The sequence below is a fragment of the Rhinoderma darwinii genome, chromosome 1 (assembly GCF_050947455.1).
Source record: "Rhinoderma darwinii isolate aRhiDar2 chromosome 1, aRhiDar2.hap1, whole genome shotgun sequence".
NCBI lineage: Eukaryota > Metazoa > Chordata > Amphibia > Anura > Rhinodermatidae > Rhinoderma > Rhinoderma darwinii.
In genome coordinates this window covers 256,065,008-256,083,222 of record NC_134687.1, presented here as the reverse complement: position 1 = coordinate 256,083,222, position 18,215 = coordinate 256,065,008, and the positions used below count along the sequence as shown (strand labels likewise).

General features: G+C 43.6%; 1 protein-coding gene across 8 annotated transcripts in view; it reads right to left on the bottom strand.

Annotated features, from left to right (window-relative positions):
* The window catches only part of UNC13A (unc-13 homolog A), a 667,493-nt gene that overhangs the window by 304,948 nt on the left and 344,330 nt on the right, over positions 1 to 18,215 (bottom strand). For all 8 annotated transcript variants that reach the window (XM_075863594.1, XM_075863599.1, XM_075863597.1 and 5 more), the window contains one exon: positions 9,601 to 9,653. In XM_075863594.1, coding sequence (XP_075719709.1) covers positions 9,601 to 9,653 — 53 coding nt within the window. The remainder of the gene's footprint in view (positions 1 to 9,600; positions 9,654 to 18,215) is intronic.

Below are 18,215 nucleotides of genomic sequence, written 5' to 3'. Positions count from 1 at the left end.
ATTCACACAAGTAGACCCCACAAGGTTTCCTTCAAGGGGTTTATCATATTTTTAGCAAGTCCAGTTTTCTTCTGAAAGTTTCTTGAATAAGATGGAACAAAATAAAATCAGCACTTTTTTAGCAAATGCGTCAGTTTAGGCTAGTATTTTTCACACACGGTATAGACCACGGACAAAATTAATCTCCTTTCACGTTCTTCCACTTCTCCCGTGCATGGGGATACCAAATATGTGTGCCTTATTCGCTGTGCGGGCATGTGCCAGGGCTTGGCATAAAAGGAGGCTTTTTGGCATTTTCGGTCCAGGAATTTTGCATTTGATTTTAGAGCCGCATACTGTTTTCTGGGGGGCCTAATGCTGCTGAAACATTAGAATCACCCCATAAATGACTTCATTCACACAAGTAGACCCCACAAGGTTTCCTTCAAGGGGTTTATCATATTTTTAGCAAGTCCAGTTTTCTTCTGAAAGTTTCTTGAATAAGATGGAACAAAATAAAATCAGCACTTTTTTAGCAAATGCGTCAGTTTAGGCTAGTATTTTTCACACACGGTATAGACCACGGACAAAATTCATCTCCTTTCACGTTCTTCCACTTCTCCCGTGCATGGGGATACCAAATATGTGTGCCTTATTCGCTGTGCGGGCATGTGCCAGGGCTTGGCATAAAAGGAGGCTTTTTGGTCCAGGAATTTTGCATTTGATTTTATAGCAGCATACTGTTTTCTGGGGGGTGTAATGCTGCTGAAACATTAGAATCACCCCATAAATGACTTCATTCACACAAGTAGACCCCACAAGGTTTCCTTCAAGGGGTTTATCATATTTTTAGACAGTCCAGTTTTCTTCTGAAAGTTTCTTGAATAAGATGGAACAAAATAAAATTACCTTTTTTTTTTAACAATTGCGCCAGTTTATGCTAGCTTTTTCACACACAAAATGGACCACGGACAAAATTCATCGCATTTCACATTCTTCCACTTCTCCCGTGCATGGGGATACCAAATATGTGTGCTTTATTCACGGGCATGTGCCAGGGCTTGGCATAAAAGGAGGCTTTTTGGCCTTTTCGGTCCAGGAATTCTGCACTTGACTTTATAGCCGCATACTGTTTTCTGGGGGGCCTAATGCTGCTGAAACATTAGAATCACCCCATAAACGACTTCATTCACACAAGTAGACCCCACAAGGTTTCCTTCAAGGGGTTTATCATATTTTTAGACAGTCCAGTTTTCTTCTGAAAGTTTCTTGAATAAGATGGATCAAAATAAAATTAGCAATTTTTTAGCAAATGCGTCAGTTTATACCAGCATTTTTCACACACGGTATAGACCACGGACAAAATTAATCTCCGTTCACATTCTGCCACTTCTCCCGTGCACGGGGATACCAAATATGTGGCCTTATTTATCACATAGAGATGTAGGAGGGCGGAGGATAGAAGAAGATTATTTCACAAATCGCTTTTTTTCAAAGCTGGTTTTACAAAACTCAACAGAGTTTCTATAACACTTCCAAAATATCTGCTCTTGAAGCAGAAATCCCAAAATATTCATCTAGGGGTATAATGGGAATTTATTTTTTGGGGTTTTCTAAAATAAGAAATTTCAGGTTAATGCAAATGGAGCTCTCCAGCAGATGAACTTTAGAAAACATCAAACATGACATCCACCCCCAACCCATTCCCTCCCTCACCCTTGGAGTAAAATCAGGGGAAAAATAAAAACGTAATGTAGGGCAAATATATTTTCAACAAATTAACTAAAATCTAATAATTAATGGTATTTTTTAAAACATGGCTCAATGCACAGGCCTGGTTGCGAGGGACATGAGGGACAGAAATATCGGGAATCTTTGCGGTGCCCATCTTTTCTGCAGACGCGGCACTTTTTCTGGGGGTTGCTTCTGGTTGCTGTTGGGGGAATCCGACTGACGAAGTGTCTTTCAGTCAGTCGCGTGACATCCTCAGACTGGGGGCATTCTCGGGTGTCCTGAACATCAAAAATGAGGCCTTCAATAATTTTCTCCTGGAAATCCAGGTATGTGTCTCTGCCTCTGTTTTTTTTATAGAGCACAAATGAGTTGTGGATGGCCACCTGTAACAAATAAATGGCCACTTTTTTGTACCAGGTTTTAGTTTTGCGTTTTACTAAATAGGGCTGTAAAACCTGGTCGCTTAAATCCACCCCCCCCATGTACTTGTTATATTCGGACACGCTCACTGGTTTGTGCTTGTCCGATGTTGCCCCTCTTTCCCTCACTGCCACTGTTCCTGCGGTATGAATCGTGCTTAGCACATACACATCTTTGCGATCCCTGAACTTGACCGCCAGCAATTCCTCAGATGCATAAGCACAGGAGTCCCCCTTTACCATGCGCTTCCCCACTAATTGCTGTGGAAAACCAATTCTGTTTTTGCGCATGGTACCACATGCCCCAGTCCTTGCAGCATGCAAATGCCTAAACAGGGGCACACTGGAATAAAAATTATCACAGTACAGGTGGTACCCCTTGTGAAGCAGAGGCTGCATTATCTCCCACACAATCTTACTGCTGGTGGAAAGATCAGGGGGGCATCCAGGAACATTTATTGTGCGGTCCCGCCCTTCATAAATCCTGAAGGCGGTGGTATATCCTGACCCGCTTTCACACAATTTGTAGAGCTTAACGCCATATCTTGCCCTTTTGGAAGGTAGATATTGGCGAAAGCTAAGTCTGCCATGGAAGTTGAGGAGGGATTCGTCCACACTTACATTCTGCTCAGGGGTGTAGAGTTGCAGAAATAAATTATTCAGGGAATTTATTAGCGGTCTTATTTTGAACAACCGATCCCGGTTTGCATCGGTACTTGGGGGGGCCTGTGCGTTGTCATTGAAGTGGAGGAACCTCATTATTGTCTCATAACGAGACCTGGGCATTACTGCAGAATATACTGGGGTGGCTTGGGCGGGTCTTGTTGACCAGTAAGACCTAATGGAGGGCTTTTTGACAATACCCATATTTAGGGTGAGCCCCAAAAAAAATTTTAATTCCTGCAAATTGGTGGGCGTCCAATCTCTGGCATGGGTGGATGAAGGTTTCTGCCTTATATATTGCGTGGCATATAAATTTGTTTCGTGGACAATCTGATTTAGGATGTCGTCCGTTATAAATAAATGGAAGTAATCCATTTGGACAAAATTTGTATTGTCCACGGTTATGCCAGGAGTGGCCGTAAATCCGTGGATTCTAGGCCCAAAAGATGGGGCAGGTGCCCATACAAGAGCCTGGACTGGAGGGACCAGGCTGTCCCGTGCTACAGCGCTACTTGGCCCTGCGCTTTCATGTTCTGCAGTTTCGACTGCATCAGGGACAACGTCCCCTGAAGATGAACCTGAAGTGACGCTGTCATCGTCACTACCTAAAACAGGTTCCATCTCGGACGCCATCTCTGATGCGGTCTCCGACTCAGACCACAGCATGGCGTATGCCTCCTCGGCGCTAAACAACTTCCTCGCCATAACGTAACTAACACTAACACTAACTAAACAAATTTTTTTTTAATTTTTTTTTTTTATAAAACACACAAACTAACTGCTATATATATCTACACTACCGCTAACAAAAAAATAAACCGCTATTGCTATATATATTATATATATGTGGATATATATATATAATTATATACTCCCTACCTGCCTATTCTAATAGAATAAAAGATAGAAAGGTAGATATATAGAAAAAAAGATAGATGGATAGATAGATTGTATAGATAGATAGAAATCTATCTATACAGAGAATGTTTTAGTGTAACTGTATTTTTTTTCACTGTATTCTTCTGGCAGCAATTCTCCCGAGTCTCTTCTTCTCCTCAAACTGAAACAATGTTTGAGGAGAAGAAAAGAGGCAGGAGATTTACTGCCAGAAAAGTCAAAATAAAACAAATGTGGTCGCTGTGATAGGTTTTCACAGCGACCACATGATCAGGGACCATCAGATTGGTCCCTGATACTCTGCCCAGTGCCCAGAGCTGTTGGTAACAGCGAGGGCACAGGGCTGTGTGCACGCGATCGCGTGCACACTGTTTTCTATGCAGAAATGCATGTGATCGCTGTGATTGGTTGTCACAGCGATCACATGTTCAGGGGCCAAAAGATTGACCCCTGACATTCTGCCCAGTGCCCATGGCTGTTAGCAACAGCCAGGGCATAGAGCTGTGTGCACGCGATCGCGCGTGCACAGTCTCTGAAGTGCGGCCGTATATATACTATACGCCGGACTTTAGAGACCCTGGCCGCTGGCCGTATATTTACGGCCAGCGGTCGGGAACCTGTTAAGAATTCTAGGGTGTAACCCATCTGGTTCCGGGGCCTTGTGCACATTTATTTTATTTAATTTAGCTTGGACCATATCTACATTCATCCAATTCAGTATATCAACTGATATATTAACAGCACTGGCACCGGCTACATCAGCTGCTCTTTCTTCAGTTGTATATACAGAGCTAAAGAACCCATTTAGTAACTCTGCCTTCTCTTGATCCCCTGTGACCAACTCCCCATTACCACTATCTAGGGGTCCTACATGTTCAGACCGTGGCTTTTTAGCATTTATATACTTGAAGAATTTTTTGGGATTTGTTTTACTATCCTTGGCCACCTGCCTTTCATTTTGTATTTTTGCTAATTTTATTACATTTTCACAGATTTTATTAAGCTCTTTATATTTTACAAAGGCTGCAGATGTACCCTCAGATTTGTATTTTTTAAATGCCCTTTTTTTGTCATGTATTGCCCCTTTCACAGAAGGTGTAAGCCATGTGGGATTTAATTTTAGTCGTTTATACTTGTTACCTATAGGAATAAATTTTGCACTATAATTACCCAAAGTAGATTTGAAAATCTCCCATTTATCATTTGTCCCATTATTTGACATTAGTTCTTCCCAGTCTATATCCTGAATTTCAGCCCTCATCCTGGGGAAATTAGCTTTCTTAAAATTAAATGTTTTTACCATCCCAGCCTGCATTTGTTTTTTACAGTATAGGTAAAATGTAACTATATTGTGATCACTGTTACCGAGGTTTTCACGAACATTTACATTCCCAACAAGATCTGCATTATTAGAAATGACCAGATCCAACAGAGCTTCACCTCTAGTCGGGTCTTCCACAATCTGGCCCATAAAATTTTCCTGCAACAGGTTGAGGAAATGTCTCCCCTTTGCAGTTGAAGCCGAACCATGACACCAATTAATATCCCGGAAATTAAAATCTCCCATTATCACTACAGTACCCGCCTGTGCAGCCCGCTCCATCTGTTTATATAGCTGATCATCCATCTCCTCAGTTATATTGGGGGGTCTATAGATTACACCAAAAGTAATTTTTTCAGTGTTTACCTCCCTTTCTAGTTCCACCCACAAGGTTTCAACCTCCTCACAGTATTCACCCATTATTGTCTCTTTCACACTCACCTTCATATCACTTCTCACATACAGACATACACCACCGCCTTTCCTATTTGTCCTGTCTTTCCGAAACAGTGTAAAACCCTGTAGATTTACAGCCCAGTCATGTGAAGTGTCCAGCCATGTTTCAGCAACACCAACTATATCTATATTTTCTTCCAGTATTAAGGCCTCCAGCTCCCCCATTTTGCTTGCTAGACTTCTGGCATTTGTGAACATACACTTTAACTTGCCTTTCAGTTTTTCACTTTTATTATCAGAAATGTGATTTGACATTATTTGGGCATTTTTATTTGCACTGCTATTTTGTAACAAAAGGATCTCCTTATCCTGTTGTCTAGTCCTCTCCCCATATTCATATACTCTTAACAGGAAAAAGTATGTGGACACCTCTTCGAATGATTGATTTCAGCTGTTTTAGTCACACCCATTGCAAACAGGTGAATAAAATCAATAAAATCAAGCACACAGCCATACAATCTCCACACATTGGTAGTAGTATGGGTCGTACTGAAGAGCTCAGTGACACTGTCAGTGAATCATGGCAATGTCAGACGATGGCATATTTGCCACACATCAATTTCTGATCTGCTAGATCTACCCCGATCACTGTAAGTGCTATTATTGTGAGGTGGAATCATTTAGGTGTAAAAACAGCTTAGCCACGAAGTAGTAGATCACGTAAACTTACAGACCAGGGCTACCAAATGCTAAAGAGCATGGCGCATAAAATTTGCATATCTTCTGTTGCATCACTCACCACAGAGTACCAAACTGCCTCTGGAAGTGACATCAGCGCAAGAGCTGTGCATCAGGAGCCTCATAAAACGAGTTTCCATGATCGAGCTGCTGCATACAAGCCTAAGATCTGCACATGCAATGCATTGGCTGGAGTGGTGTAAAGCACACTACCACTGGACTCTGGGGGCAGTGGAAATGTGGTCTCTGATGAATCACGTTTCACTATCTGATTAGCCTGATGGAGGAACCTAAATTTGGCGGATCCCAAAAGAAGGCTACCTACCAAAATGCATAGTGCCTACTGTAAAATTTGGTGGAGGAGGGATAATGGTATGGGTATGTTTTTCTGAGTTAGGCTACACAGCGTATCCGCCCTGGTGGCCGCACGTGGGACCCACATCTATCTTACATCTATGACATATCTTGTGGATATGCCATAAATGTCCAAAATAAGAAAACCCCTTTACTGCTTCATCATGCCAAGACGTTTTAAACAATTGAATGCTTCCAACTTTGTGGAAGGCCCTTCCAGCATAATCTGCTCTTTGTACAAAGCAAGGTTCATAAAGACATGGTTTGATGAGTTTGATTTAACCCCTTAATGCACCAGGTCATACCCGTACGTCCTTGTGCGGGGTTGAAGTATGGAGCGGGCTCACGCTCTGAGCCCGCTCCATATGATGCGGGTGTCAGCTGTTTACTTCAGGACAGGAACAAAGATCACTCCCGTCCATTTAACCATTTAGATGCCGCAGTCAATAACAACTGCGGCATCTAAGCCGTTAGAAAGAGGGTGGCGGCCCCCTCCGGTAGCCCATAGGCCCCTCCGTGACGCGATCGTGGGGTGTCGATGGTTGTTATGGCAGCCCGGGGGCCTAATGAAGGCCCCCAGGTCTGCCTTCTTTCGGCCTCTGTTAAGCCCTGCCTCTATGCAAAAAACAAGCCGTCATATGGCTATGTTGACAAAAAAATAAAACAGTTATGGCTTTTGGAAGGTGGGGAGGAAAAACGAAAATGAAAAAACTAAATTTGTCTGTGTCATTAAGGGGTTAAAGGAACTCTAGTGGCCTGAGCCCTTACCTCAACCCCATGATTCACCTTTGGGATAAATTAGAATGCCGATCGCAAACCAGACCTTCTCGTCCAACATCAGTGCCTGACAGCACAAAAGCTCTTTTGGCTAAACAGACACACATTTCAAAATTTTTGTGGAAAATCTTCTTAGAAAAGTGGAGGCTGTTATAGCTGCAAAAGGGTGACCAAACGCCCAAGGTTTTGGAATGAGATATCCAAATAGCTAATATAGGCGTGATGGTCAGTTGTCCACATACTTTTGGCTATATAATGTATACATGTAAAATTTCTTTAAACATAATATCATCTAGTTTTTAAACTGTTTTACTCTACCAGGTTATGCTTTCTATATGTTAACTGACTAAAGGGTTTTGTTAAGAAAATCATTTTCAAACATGCTATTAGGTTATTTGGAGTTAATAGGGGATGTTCTGTCTTTCTGGGCCTCCATATATTAGCCAGAACAAAGATTAACTATAAATGGCAGCTCATCCTCAGAAATCAGAACATTTGTAAATTACATGGGCCCATTCATATAAATGGACACCATGTAATTATTTTTTCAGTGGTGGCTCTGCAGGAGAATGGAACACGCAGGATCCTACGAAGAGGGTTACCACCGTGGGACACCTTGTGGTCAGTGTATTTTCGGGGAAGCCCTTATCATAAACAGATATTGTCCAAGCAGACCATGACTTTAAGGCTCTGTTTATACAGGTGTGAGATGTGGGAAGGGGTCCCCCAATCTTTCTTTATGGAATAGAGCCGATTGGAGGAGAATGTCGAAATAGATGCTCCCTTGGACTTAGCCATGAGTAGGTTGATAGGGATGCAAAGACATTAGTGATAAAGCTAGCGTGAACTTAGAGTCACAGGTTCTTATATAATGGGACAATGATTGTGGTTTGGGTAATATATGCTACTGTCCCTTTAAATGTGTAAAGGTTTTTATGTTAACTTGTTTTTCCCTCTGATGGTGGAGAGCCATGCAATAATGACTGTCAGAGACAATAATTTTACAAATTAATTTATTTGGAACTGTTTATTTTACGATAATGATTTATGTTTCAGGTAATGGTCGCTCACTGTATCATTAAATGTGGAGCCAGACGAATCGGCATGGACACCATTTTCAAGTATATTTTACTGCACCATAACAGGGTGAGAACGCATCCAGTGTAAGGACGCTGGGGCCGGTTCTCAATTGATAAATGGCGGTTTTCACGCCTGACGGGGTCAGTGCATGGGCTACAGCCCTAAAGTGCAGTTGGAATGCATTAGTGAGCGCTAGGTGGAGAGGGAAACTCTGAAGCTGGAGAGGGTCCATTTATGGCAAGTGCAGATGCCGAGGAGCCTCCCCGCAAGCAGTGAATGTTGAAATTGCTGGGTGGAGTTGACAGGGAGCCTCCTCGTGAGAAAGATTGTTGTTTGGTGGGTGGAAGCTCCCAGGGACCTCTCCATGATTTGAGTGATTTTCTAAAGGACCAGAGAGAGGGAGAAAAAGGCTTAAAAATAAAACGGACGTTCCCCTGCTTTAGAGAAAAGTTGAAGCGCTGTCCAAGAATCCAAGATTGTGAGCCATCATTTCCAGCATTGTCGCCAATATTGTATTGAGTAACATTGCCGAAGAGACTGTGCTTCAGTGTTTCCACCCCGTTGTGGTCATCCTGAATACCACCGGCCTAGTAAAGAACTGTCACCTGTTACCACCTGTCAGTATAAAGACTGTTTGATTGCACATCATGTGGGCCTCTGTTTTCATTGCGACTGACCCGGCGGTCCTTGCTGGTACTCGGCCTTACACTGCCATCATGTTTCTGTTCCGTCAGGTTTCTGTTTTTCTTGACAGTCAGAATAGCATTAAGTGCCATGAAACCTGATAGGCTTATTAAAGGTCAATGGGAGCCATTACAACATTTATTTAAATGGATCTGTCATATCTGTTATGAATCCTGTGAAAACTGAACCCATGGTAAAAATGGATAGAAATAAATTATATAAGGCCTTAATAGGGCTTAATTTTAGTAGCCATATGATGTCCCATGGTTTTACTGAATCAAACTTAGACTGGTGATAGTTCAATTCCATAGAACTCGAGCAGTCTGGGTCCGTAAATGCAGCCTGTTATGGCATTGTGAAACTGATCTAAGTGGTCGAGCACATAAGCTGAAGATGATGATACAGTAAACTATTGGGTGTATAGGGATAAGGGAAAACTTTTATCAAGATATGAAGATATATAGTTCATTATTTAGGTTAAACTTAGACAACCTGAATTATATAGAAAGCAGGTAAATGGTATTAATATTATTACAATTAAAATAGGATGGCACATACCCATCTTTAAACCACAGAGACTTTGACATTTCTCCACTAACTTCACCTCTGGCCTATAAAAAAAAATGAAAAAAAAATGTAAAGTCATGACATTAAATGGTCACAAACTTTTAACAAACTTTGCAAACATCAATAGTACAAGCAAATTTAAAAAACTTTGTAATATATCTTATTAATGAAAAATGCCTCTTGCTCCTTTCTCCCCCCCCCCCTTCCTAACTCTTCATTCACTCTGAATTTACTGCTATATCCATCTTATTAAAACAAGACGACTCACTGAAAAATCAGCTTACAGCTGCCCATAGAAGTCTATGGGGAGGGGAGAGTAGAAAGCAGAAGCAAAATGAGAAAGAGGCAAAGAAAGACACACACAGAGACACTACTTCAGCTTATGGTAAGTGTTCTACCTCACCCAGGGCCGGCTACAGGTTTATGTGGGCCCTTGGGCGACACAGACTTAGTAGGCCCCTTTGCGGGGGAACACACGGCGGCAGTAAAATGGCAGAAAATCTCACTTTGTGCCCCCATATAGACGTTAGGCCCTGTTTATTCCGCCATATAGAAGTTAGGCCCCCAGTTTGTACCCCCATAAATTTAGATAGTGCCATACAGCCCCCATTCCAGGTAGTGAAACACAGCCCACCCCGGTAGGGCCACACAGCCCCCTCCCAGGTAGTGCCACACAGCCCCCACCTCCCAGGTAGCGCCACACAGCCCCAACCTCCCAGGTAGCGCCACACAGCCCCCCTCCCTGGTAGTGTCACACAGCCCTCTCCCTCGTAGTGCCACACAGCCCCCCTCCCTGGTAGTGCCACACAGCCACCCTCCCTTGTAGTACCACACAGCCTCCCTCCCTGTAGGTAGGGCCTTTGGGGTTCCCTCTAGGAGTGGAATGCCCAGCCAGAGCATTGCCGATGCTCTGGCTGGGGATTCCGCTTCATGAGAAACCCCTGAGGTCGCTGTACATATATGGACAGTGTTGTCAGGGGCAACCCCAGAGCCATAGTCCCGGGCAGAACACTACCAGCACTCTGCCTGGGACTCCTGCTCTTCTCCTGGTATCACTGTCCATATATGTATAGTGATGTCCGGAGCAGAGCTGAAGTCCTGGGCAGAGCGCTAGTAAAGGCTCTGCTCCGGTACTCCGGCTCTGGGGAAACCCCTGACATCACTGTCCATACACGGCTAGTGATGTCAGGGGCAACCCCAGAGCCAAAGTCCCAGGCAGAGTGCTAGTAGCTTCTCTGCTCCTGACAACACTGTCCATATATGGTATCATGGGGCTTCCCCAGAGATGGAGTCCCAGAGCAGAGCCACTAGCGCTCTGCCTGGGACTCCTTCTCTCCTCCAGACATCACTGCCCGTTAATGGACACTGATGCCAAGAAAACGGCAGCACCCGGCGGCCGAGTGGGCCCCACCGAGGGTAGTGGGCCCCAGGACTTGCACGGGTGCGCCCGGTGCTGACGCCGGCCCTCATCTCACCCCAGTGCTAGATTTACAGCTAGACTGCTCATTAGTGCTGTATAATCTCCTCCATGTTGCTGCTGCTTCAGAGGGTGTGCTACAAAGAGACAGGAGAACAGGATGTTCTCTACTCTCTGTGTGTCATGTATTGCGGACTGATAGCAGTTAGGCTCCACCCACCAGCTCAGCGAAAACTGAGGCCTTATATATATATATATACATACACACACACATGCATATGCTATGTACTAATTTAATAGAAGCAAATTAACCTACCTGGTTTTTCTTTTTAGTTTGGAGGGAAACTAAGAAATCCAGTCAAAACTTCATGCAAACATAGAGAAAACATACAAAATTCATGCAGATTTTACCTTGGCTGCATTCAGGACCCCACAAGGCTATGGTGCTAACCATTCTACCACCATGTTACACCTTATTATATAACATATATTTTGTTCATATTTACAATAGTACTGAAGTCCTAGAAGAAAGGCTGTACCTGTGGTGATCAGCTGCAGTTATTGAGCATTTTACACATCCAATTGGGTAGATTCACACAGTGCAGATTTTGAAGCCACAACCAGGGGTGGATTAAAAAAAATAGGAGAAGTATCTTTCCCCTCCGTTTACACTTCTTTTCTGGTTGTGGCAACAAAAACTGCATAAAAACTGCACAAAAAAATGGACCAAAACTACACCTTAGAGTTAAAGGGAATCTGTTAGCAGTTTTGAGGCCTCAAAACTTCTGACAGCGCGATATAGGGGAACTCCCCGGCATTGTAATGACACCTTTTGTTTAATACCCCTGATACCTTTTTTTTTTCCGATATTTATTTCCTCACTCCGCGCCTCGCTCTGCTCTGATTGACAGATCTTGGGGTCTCCTGTTTGGCCGCTAGAGTCGTCACTAAGAGCAGAGAGTGGCACTTGTGACCGTGGAGGAAAATCAACGTCGGTTTCTCGGTCATGCAACTTGTATGACTGAGACAAAAGGTTTACGATGCCCTAACTCTCCCCTATAAGGCCCCAAAACGGACAACAGATTCCCATTAACCCCTTTCCGATGCCCGCATATATATAGCCCACTCCATAAAACGAGTCTGTCATTTGTATGTTACAGTGGTACGACACCTCAAGAGCCATAAGAGCAAAACCCAAAAAACAGTGGAGGAATCGCTGTTTTTTTTTTCTCATTCCACCCCACAAATAAATTTTCCCAGTTTCCCAGTGCATTATATGGTACAATAAATGGTGCCGTGAAAAACTACAACTCTCCCCGCAAAAATTAGCCCTCATACGGCTATGTCTATGGAAAAATAAAAAAGTTATGGCTTTTGGAAGGTGCGGAGGAAAAAAAATTTAAATCCAAAAAATGGCTGCGGGGGGAAGGGGTTAAAGAGCACCTCCAGTTATAAAGTGTCACTATACTGCTCCTATTATAATTTATAGGAGCTTTGCAGCACAGACTTTTTGCTTGATACGGATGCCTATGAGATAGAGCACAGGCGTCTGTCTGCTGCTGGAACTTTACTGTCAGTCTACACCTTGACTGGAGTCCACCTGTGGTAGTTTCATTTGATTGGACATGATTTGGAAAGATACACCCTGTCTATATAAGGTCTTACAGCTGAGCTGACAGTGTATATCAGAGCAAAGACGAAGCCATGAGGAGAAAATAATTGCCTGTAGAGCTCAGAGACACGATTGTGTGGAGGCACAGATCTGGGGAAGGGTACAAAAAAAATTCTGCTGCACTGAAACTTCCCAAGAGCACAGTGGCCTCCATAATTCTTAAATAGAAGAAGTTTGGAACAACCAGGACTGTTCCTATTGCTGGCCCTCCCACCAAACTAAGTAAGCGGGGCAGAAGGGCCTTGGTAAGAGAAGTTACCAAGAACCCAATGGTCACTCTGACTGAGCTCCAATGATCCTGTGTGCAGATGGGACAAACTTCCATAAGGTCAACCATCGCTGCGCATCCCCTGCACAATACCATCCCTACAGTGAAGCATGGGGGTGGCAGCATCATGCTGTGAGTGTGTTTTTCAGCGGCTGGGACAGGAAGACTGGTCAGGGTTGAGGAAAAGATGAATGGAGCAAAGTACAGAGATATTCTTAATGAAAATCTGATCCAGAGTGCTCTGGACCTCAGACTGGGATAAAGGTTCACCTTCCAACAAGACAATGACCCTAAGCACACAGCGAAGATGACACAGAAGTGGCTTAGGGACAACTCTGTGAATGTCCTTGAGTGGCCCAGTCAGAGCCCTGACTTGAACCCAATCTCTGGAGAGACCTGAAAATGGCTGTCCACCGACGGTCCCCATCCAAACTGACAGAGCTTGAGTGGATCTGCAGAGAAGAATGGCAGAAAATCCCCAAATCCAGGTGTTCAAACCTTGTGGCATCATACCCAAGAAGCCTGGAAGTTGTTATCGCTGCCAAAGGTGCTTCATCTAAGAACTGGGTAAAGGGTTTGAATACTTATGCCAATGCAATATTTTAATTTTAGTTTTTAATTTTCAATAAATTAGTAAAGATTACTAACATTCTGATTTCACTTTGTCATTATGGGGTATGGAGTGCAGAATGATGGGGAAAAACTTGACTTTTTTTTACTTTAGCACATAGCCTCAACATAACAAAACGTGGAAAAATTTAAAGGGTCTGAAGATCTTCTGAATGCATTGTAAGTGGTGCAAAATATGTTTTTTTCATTAATAAATAGAGCTACACTTAAATGAAAAAAATCTGACTGCTTGAAGCTACCACTAGGGGGAGCTTAGGAGCTTTTGGACAGATTTACTAATACTGTCTAAGTTTTAAACAGTTTCAACTTAGACAAGGCAGTCAGAAAATGTGCCAAATTTATCAAAGTGTTGCATGATTTATGATAAATCTTGCGCATCTAGCTAGACATGTCAGACACTTTTCTGTTCCTTATACCACCTATTGGTTGGCTTAGCTTACGCCAGATTCTAACACATTTTTTGACCCACGGTGTCACATTTTCAGCCACGTCCCTTTCTGACAGTCGATGCCCCTTTGACGCTAAGCTACGCCCACTTGTCAAGCGCGTTGCAAAAACAGATATTAAATGCGGAGCACAGAATGTAGGCCAGATTTCTGGCTCAATGTATGCCAGAATTTTGTCGCATTTAGAATAATAAATCTTCCCCACTGTACAGTATGCAGGCAGCCAGAATATTAATATTTCCACAGGCAAGCACACTAAGCAATAACATGGCACATGGCACAGCCAAGTTTAAGGATGCGGCAGTCGTCCGAAACGCGTAGGCCTAGAGGATACCACCCCTCCACTTCTTACACACCCAGGACCCATCACAACTGGACTTTCCTTTTAATCCATACAATTAAACTTGGAAACTTTCCATTTTAACGCTACCCAGCGCTGGATCCTACCTCCCTTCCTTTTCTCTCATTGCTGTTCGTGTGCCGACACGAGGATCCGGGCGATATCTACGACACACTGGAGTGTGTCAGGTGAGCTGGAGGTTCTCTCCCCATGTTTCTATTTTTTTGCAATAACATGGCAGTTCTGTAGTACAGTAAAAGGCAATTTTGTGGTGGTCATTTGCGTATAGGAAACAGGGAAGAAACAGGGAAAAAACAGGGAAGCGGCTGATTAAAAAGAAAAAGGACATTGGGAAGCAATATTTATTCTTACTTTTAGGGGCAGTTGCTGCCTCCTTATTGGTCTTGCAGAATAAAGCTTGTTATACCTATCCTAAATAAATTTTGTAGGCTTTAGCCCAAAGAAAGAGGGTTGAGTCTACTGTTGTACTGTTAGGGTCACACGCTTAATAAAAAACGTCTGAAAATACGAAGCTGTTTTTCAAGGGAAAACTGCTCCTGTAGATAACAGTAAAATGTTTTTTTTTTTTTTTTTTTAAACGATAATTTTTGGCCAAGTTATGAGCAATTTTATATTTATGCAAATGTGCCTTTCTAATGGACAACTGGGAGTGTGTTTTCTCTTATTTCCAACTGGGCGTGTATTGTGTTTGTAACATCCGGGCGTGTTTACTTGTTTTACTAGCCGGGCGTTGTGAATAGAAGTGTTTGTCAGCATCATATGTCAGCATCATGCACTTCTATTCACAACGCCCACCTAGTAAAACAAGTAAACACGCCCAGATGTTACAAACACAATACACGCCCAGTTGGAAATAAGAGAAAACACACTCCCAGTTGTCCATTAGAAAGGCTCATTTGCATAAATTTAAAATTGCTCATAACTTGGCCAAAAATGATCGTTTTTAAAAAAAAATAAAAAACGTTACTGTTATCTACATTGCAGCGCCGATCACATGCAATAGGAGATAGGGATTTGATAATCTGGTGACAGAGCCTCTTTAAGATATAGAGCTGTTGGACAGGAAGGGCAGGACTGGGTATGCTTTGGAAAAACTCAGACGTGTGGAGAGAGGAGGCTTGGGGGAGGACGCTGAGAGGAGCCAGAACCAGGAGGAGTGGGGATTAGCGCTGTAGCAGAGGATTGGTGAGAGAGATAAAGCCACCCCAGAGAAGGGGCCAATAGGAAAAAGCTGAACTGGAACAGGGAGAGGAGCAATTGAGCTGGCCAGCACCTCAGATTAGTGCCCTGTGTCACCTGTTGCCCACACTGTTAATGGCGGTCTGTGTGAGATCTTATACTGCTGAGATATACTTCGGAGGACTGTGTTTTCTATTAATAGCCACAAAGATTAGTGTGATCTGAAGTGAATGAGAGAGGGCTGTGATTGGACTGGTGCCTGTGTGAGGCCCAGAGCAGAGGATAATTTAACACTGGGAAGTGAAGTTAGGGCTTAGAACAGCCTGGAAGTAGTGTTAACCCTGTGTTGTCTGCTGAGTTGCCCCCACCAGAAGGTCGCTTGCAAGTGTGGCATATGTTGAATTAAAGTAGTGACTTGCTATTGAAGACTGTGTTAAAGGAAAGTGGCGTGTCAAGGAACAGAGACACGTGAAACAAGAACGAATCACCAGACACCAGCAACGGATCAACAGTGAGTACCGCCTTCCCCTTATAGTGGTCATTTCGCAGGGTAGTGGGTAGCTCCCACATCGACCCGCGAAGGCGCAGAGCGAACCAAATATCAACCTCCTGCCGCAGCCAAGGGTGACGGGGCATAGCCTCCAGTCTTGGGGAGTCCGCGATGGGTAGTGGATAGCCCCACCGTGACCCACGGAGGTGGCCTTGTAACCTGCCGTACCAGGTTTATAGGGAGGTTGAGGCGCAGCCCCTAGGAGAAAGACCCTCTTGAGACCCCCCCCCCAACCATAAAGCCGGAAGTTTGTCTGCACCCATAGCATCTAAGCCTTGTTGCATATATCCAGTGACGCAGAAAGTTGAAGTTATACTTGTTGTACCATAAACATTTACGTAAACGCATTAGAAACAACTTCAGGTGGTGTCAGTGTTTATTTGCGGACCCCGCTACAAGCCCACAGCTGAGCACAGTGAGCAATCCACCTAGACCGCCTCTGGGCACAGTGAGCTGCCCACCTAGACTCCGTGTCGCTAAACACAGCGAGCAGCGTGCCTAGACTGCTTGCCGCTGAGCACAGGGAACAGCAAACAGACTGCCCAGGATTTAGGGAGCAAGCAGAAGCACCAAGCCACAGTACAACAGCGCCCCCTGGACTGTATCATCATGACTAATATGGCCAGCTCGGCGCCCTATTTTATACAGCACTGTCCCTTACTATTATATACAGTGTCCTCCCTTATTATATACAGCATTGTACCTTCTTATATGCAGTGTCCTCCCTTATTACAATATACAGTGCTCTCCTTTATTATTGTATACAGTACCCTTCCTTATTATTACTGCGCACATATATATATATATATATATATATATATATATATATATATATATATATATAAGAAATCGTAGAAAGCAGTGACGGCACCAGGACTTCAAGGCAGATGAAAGTTTAGGGTCACTTAGAAATGTCCTTATTTTTGAAAGAAAAGCACAGTTTTTTTCAATGAAGATAACATTAAATTAATCAGAAATACACTCTATACATTGTTAATGTGCTAAATGACTATTCTAGCTGCAAACGTCTGGTTTTTAATGCAATATCTACAAAGGTGTATAGAGGCCCATTTCCAGCAACCATCACTCCAGTGTTCTAATGGTACATTGTGTTTGCTAACTGTGTTAGAAGGCTAATGGGTGATTAGAAAACACTTGAAAACCCTTGTGCAATTATGTTAGCACCGCTGTAAACCGTTTTGCTGTTTAGAGGAAATATAAAACTGACCTTCCTTTGAGCTAGTTGAGAATCTGGAGCATTACATTTGTGGGTTCGATTAAACTCTCAAAATGGCTAGAAAAAGAGAGCTTTCATGTGAAACTCGACAGTCTATTCTTGTTCTTAGACATGAAGGCTATTCCATGCAAGAAATTGCCAAGAAACTGAAGATTTCCTACAACGGTGTGTACTACTCCCTTCAGAGGACAGAACACACAGGCTCTAACTAGAGTAGAAAGAGAAGTGGGAGGCCCCGCTGCACAACTGAGCAACAAGACAAGTACATTAGAGTCTCTAGTTTGAGAGATAGATGCCTCACAGGTCCTCAACTGGCAGCTTCATTAAATAGTACCCGCAAAACGGCAGTGTTAATGTAAAGGATCTGCCAGACACAGCTTCTGTGTCGACGCCCGTGGTTAATCAGTCTGCACCTGCTCCTAGGTCTGATAGAGTGACTCGATCTGCTATCACTCAGGCTGGTAGGCTCAGGAGTGGGAGAACCTATCACAGCCTGGCCAGACGGTTCTAGCTCCCTCCCTCGGTCTATTTATACCTTCATTTCCTGCTTGTCTTTGCCTGTGATTCTTTCCTGTTTCCTGGCTCTGCTGCTCCTGCTATTATTATTGACCTTGATTAATTTTGACCCTGGCTTTACTGACTACGCTCCTGCTCTGCGTTTGGTACCTCGTTCACTCCTGGTTTGACTCGGCACGTTCTCTACACCTGTTGCTCACGGTGTTGCTGTGGGCAACTGCCCCATTTCCCTTAGCTTCTGTGTACCCTTGTCTGTTTGTCTGTCATGCACATATTGAGCGTATGGACCGTCGCCCAGTTGTACGCCGTCGCCTAGGACAGGCCGTGCAA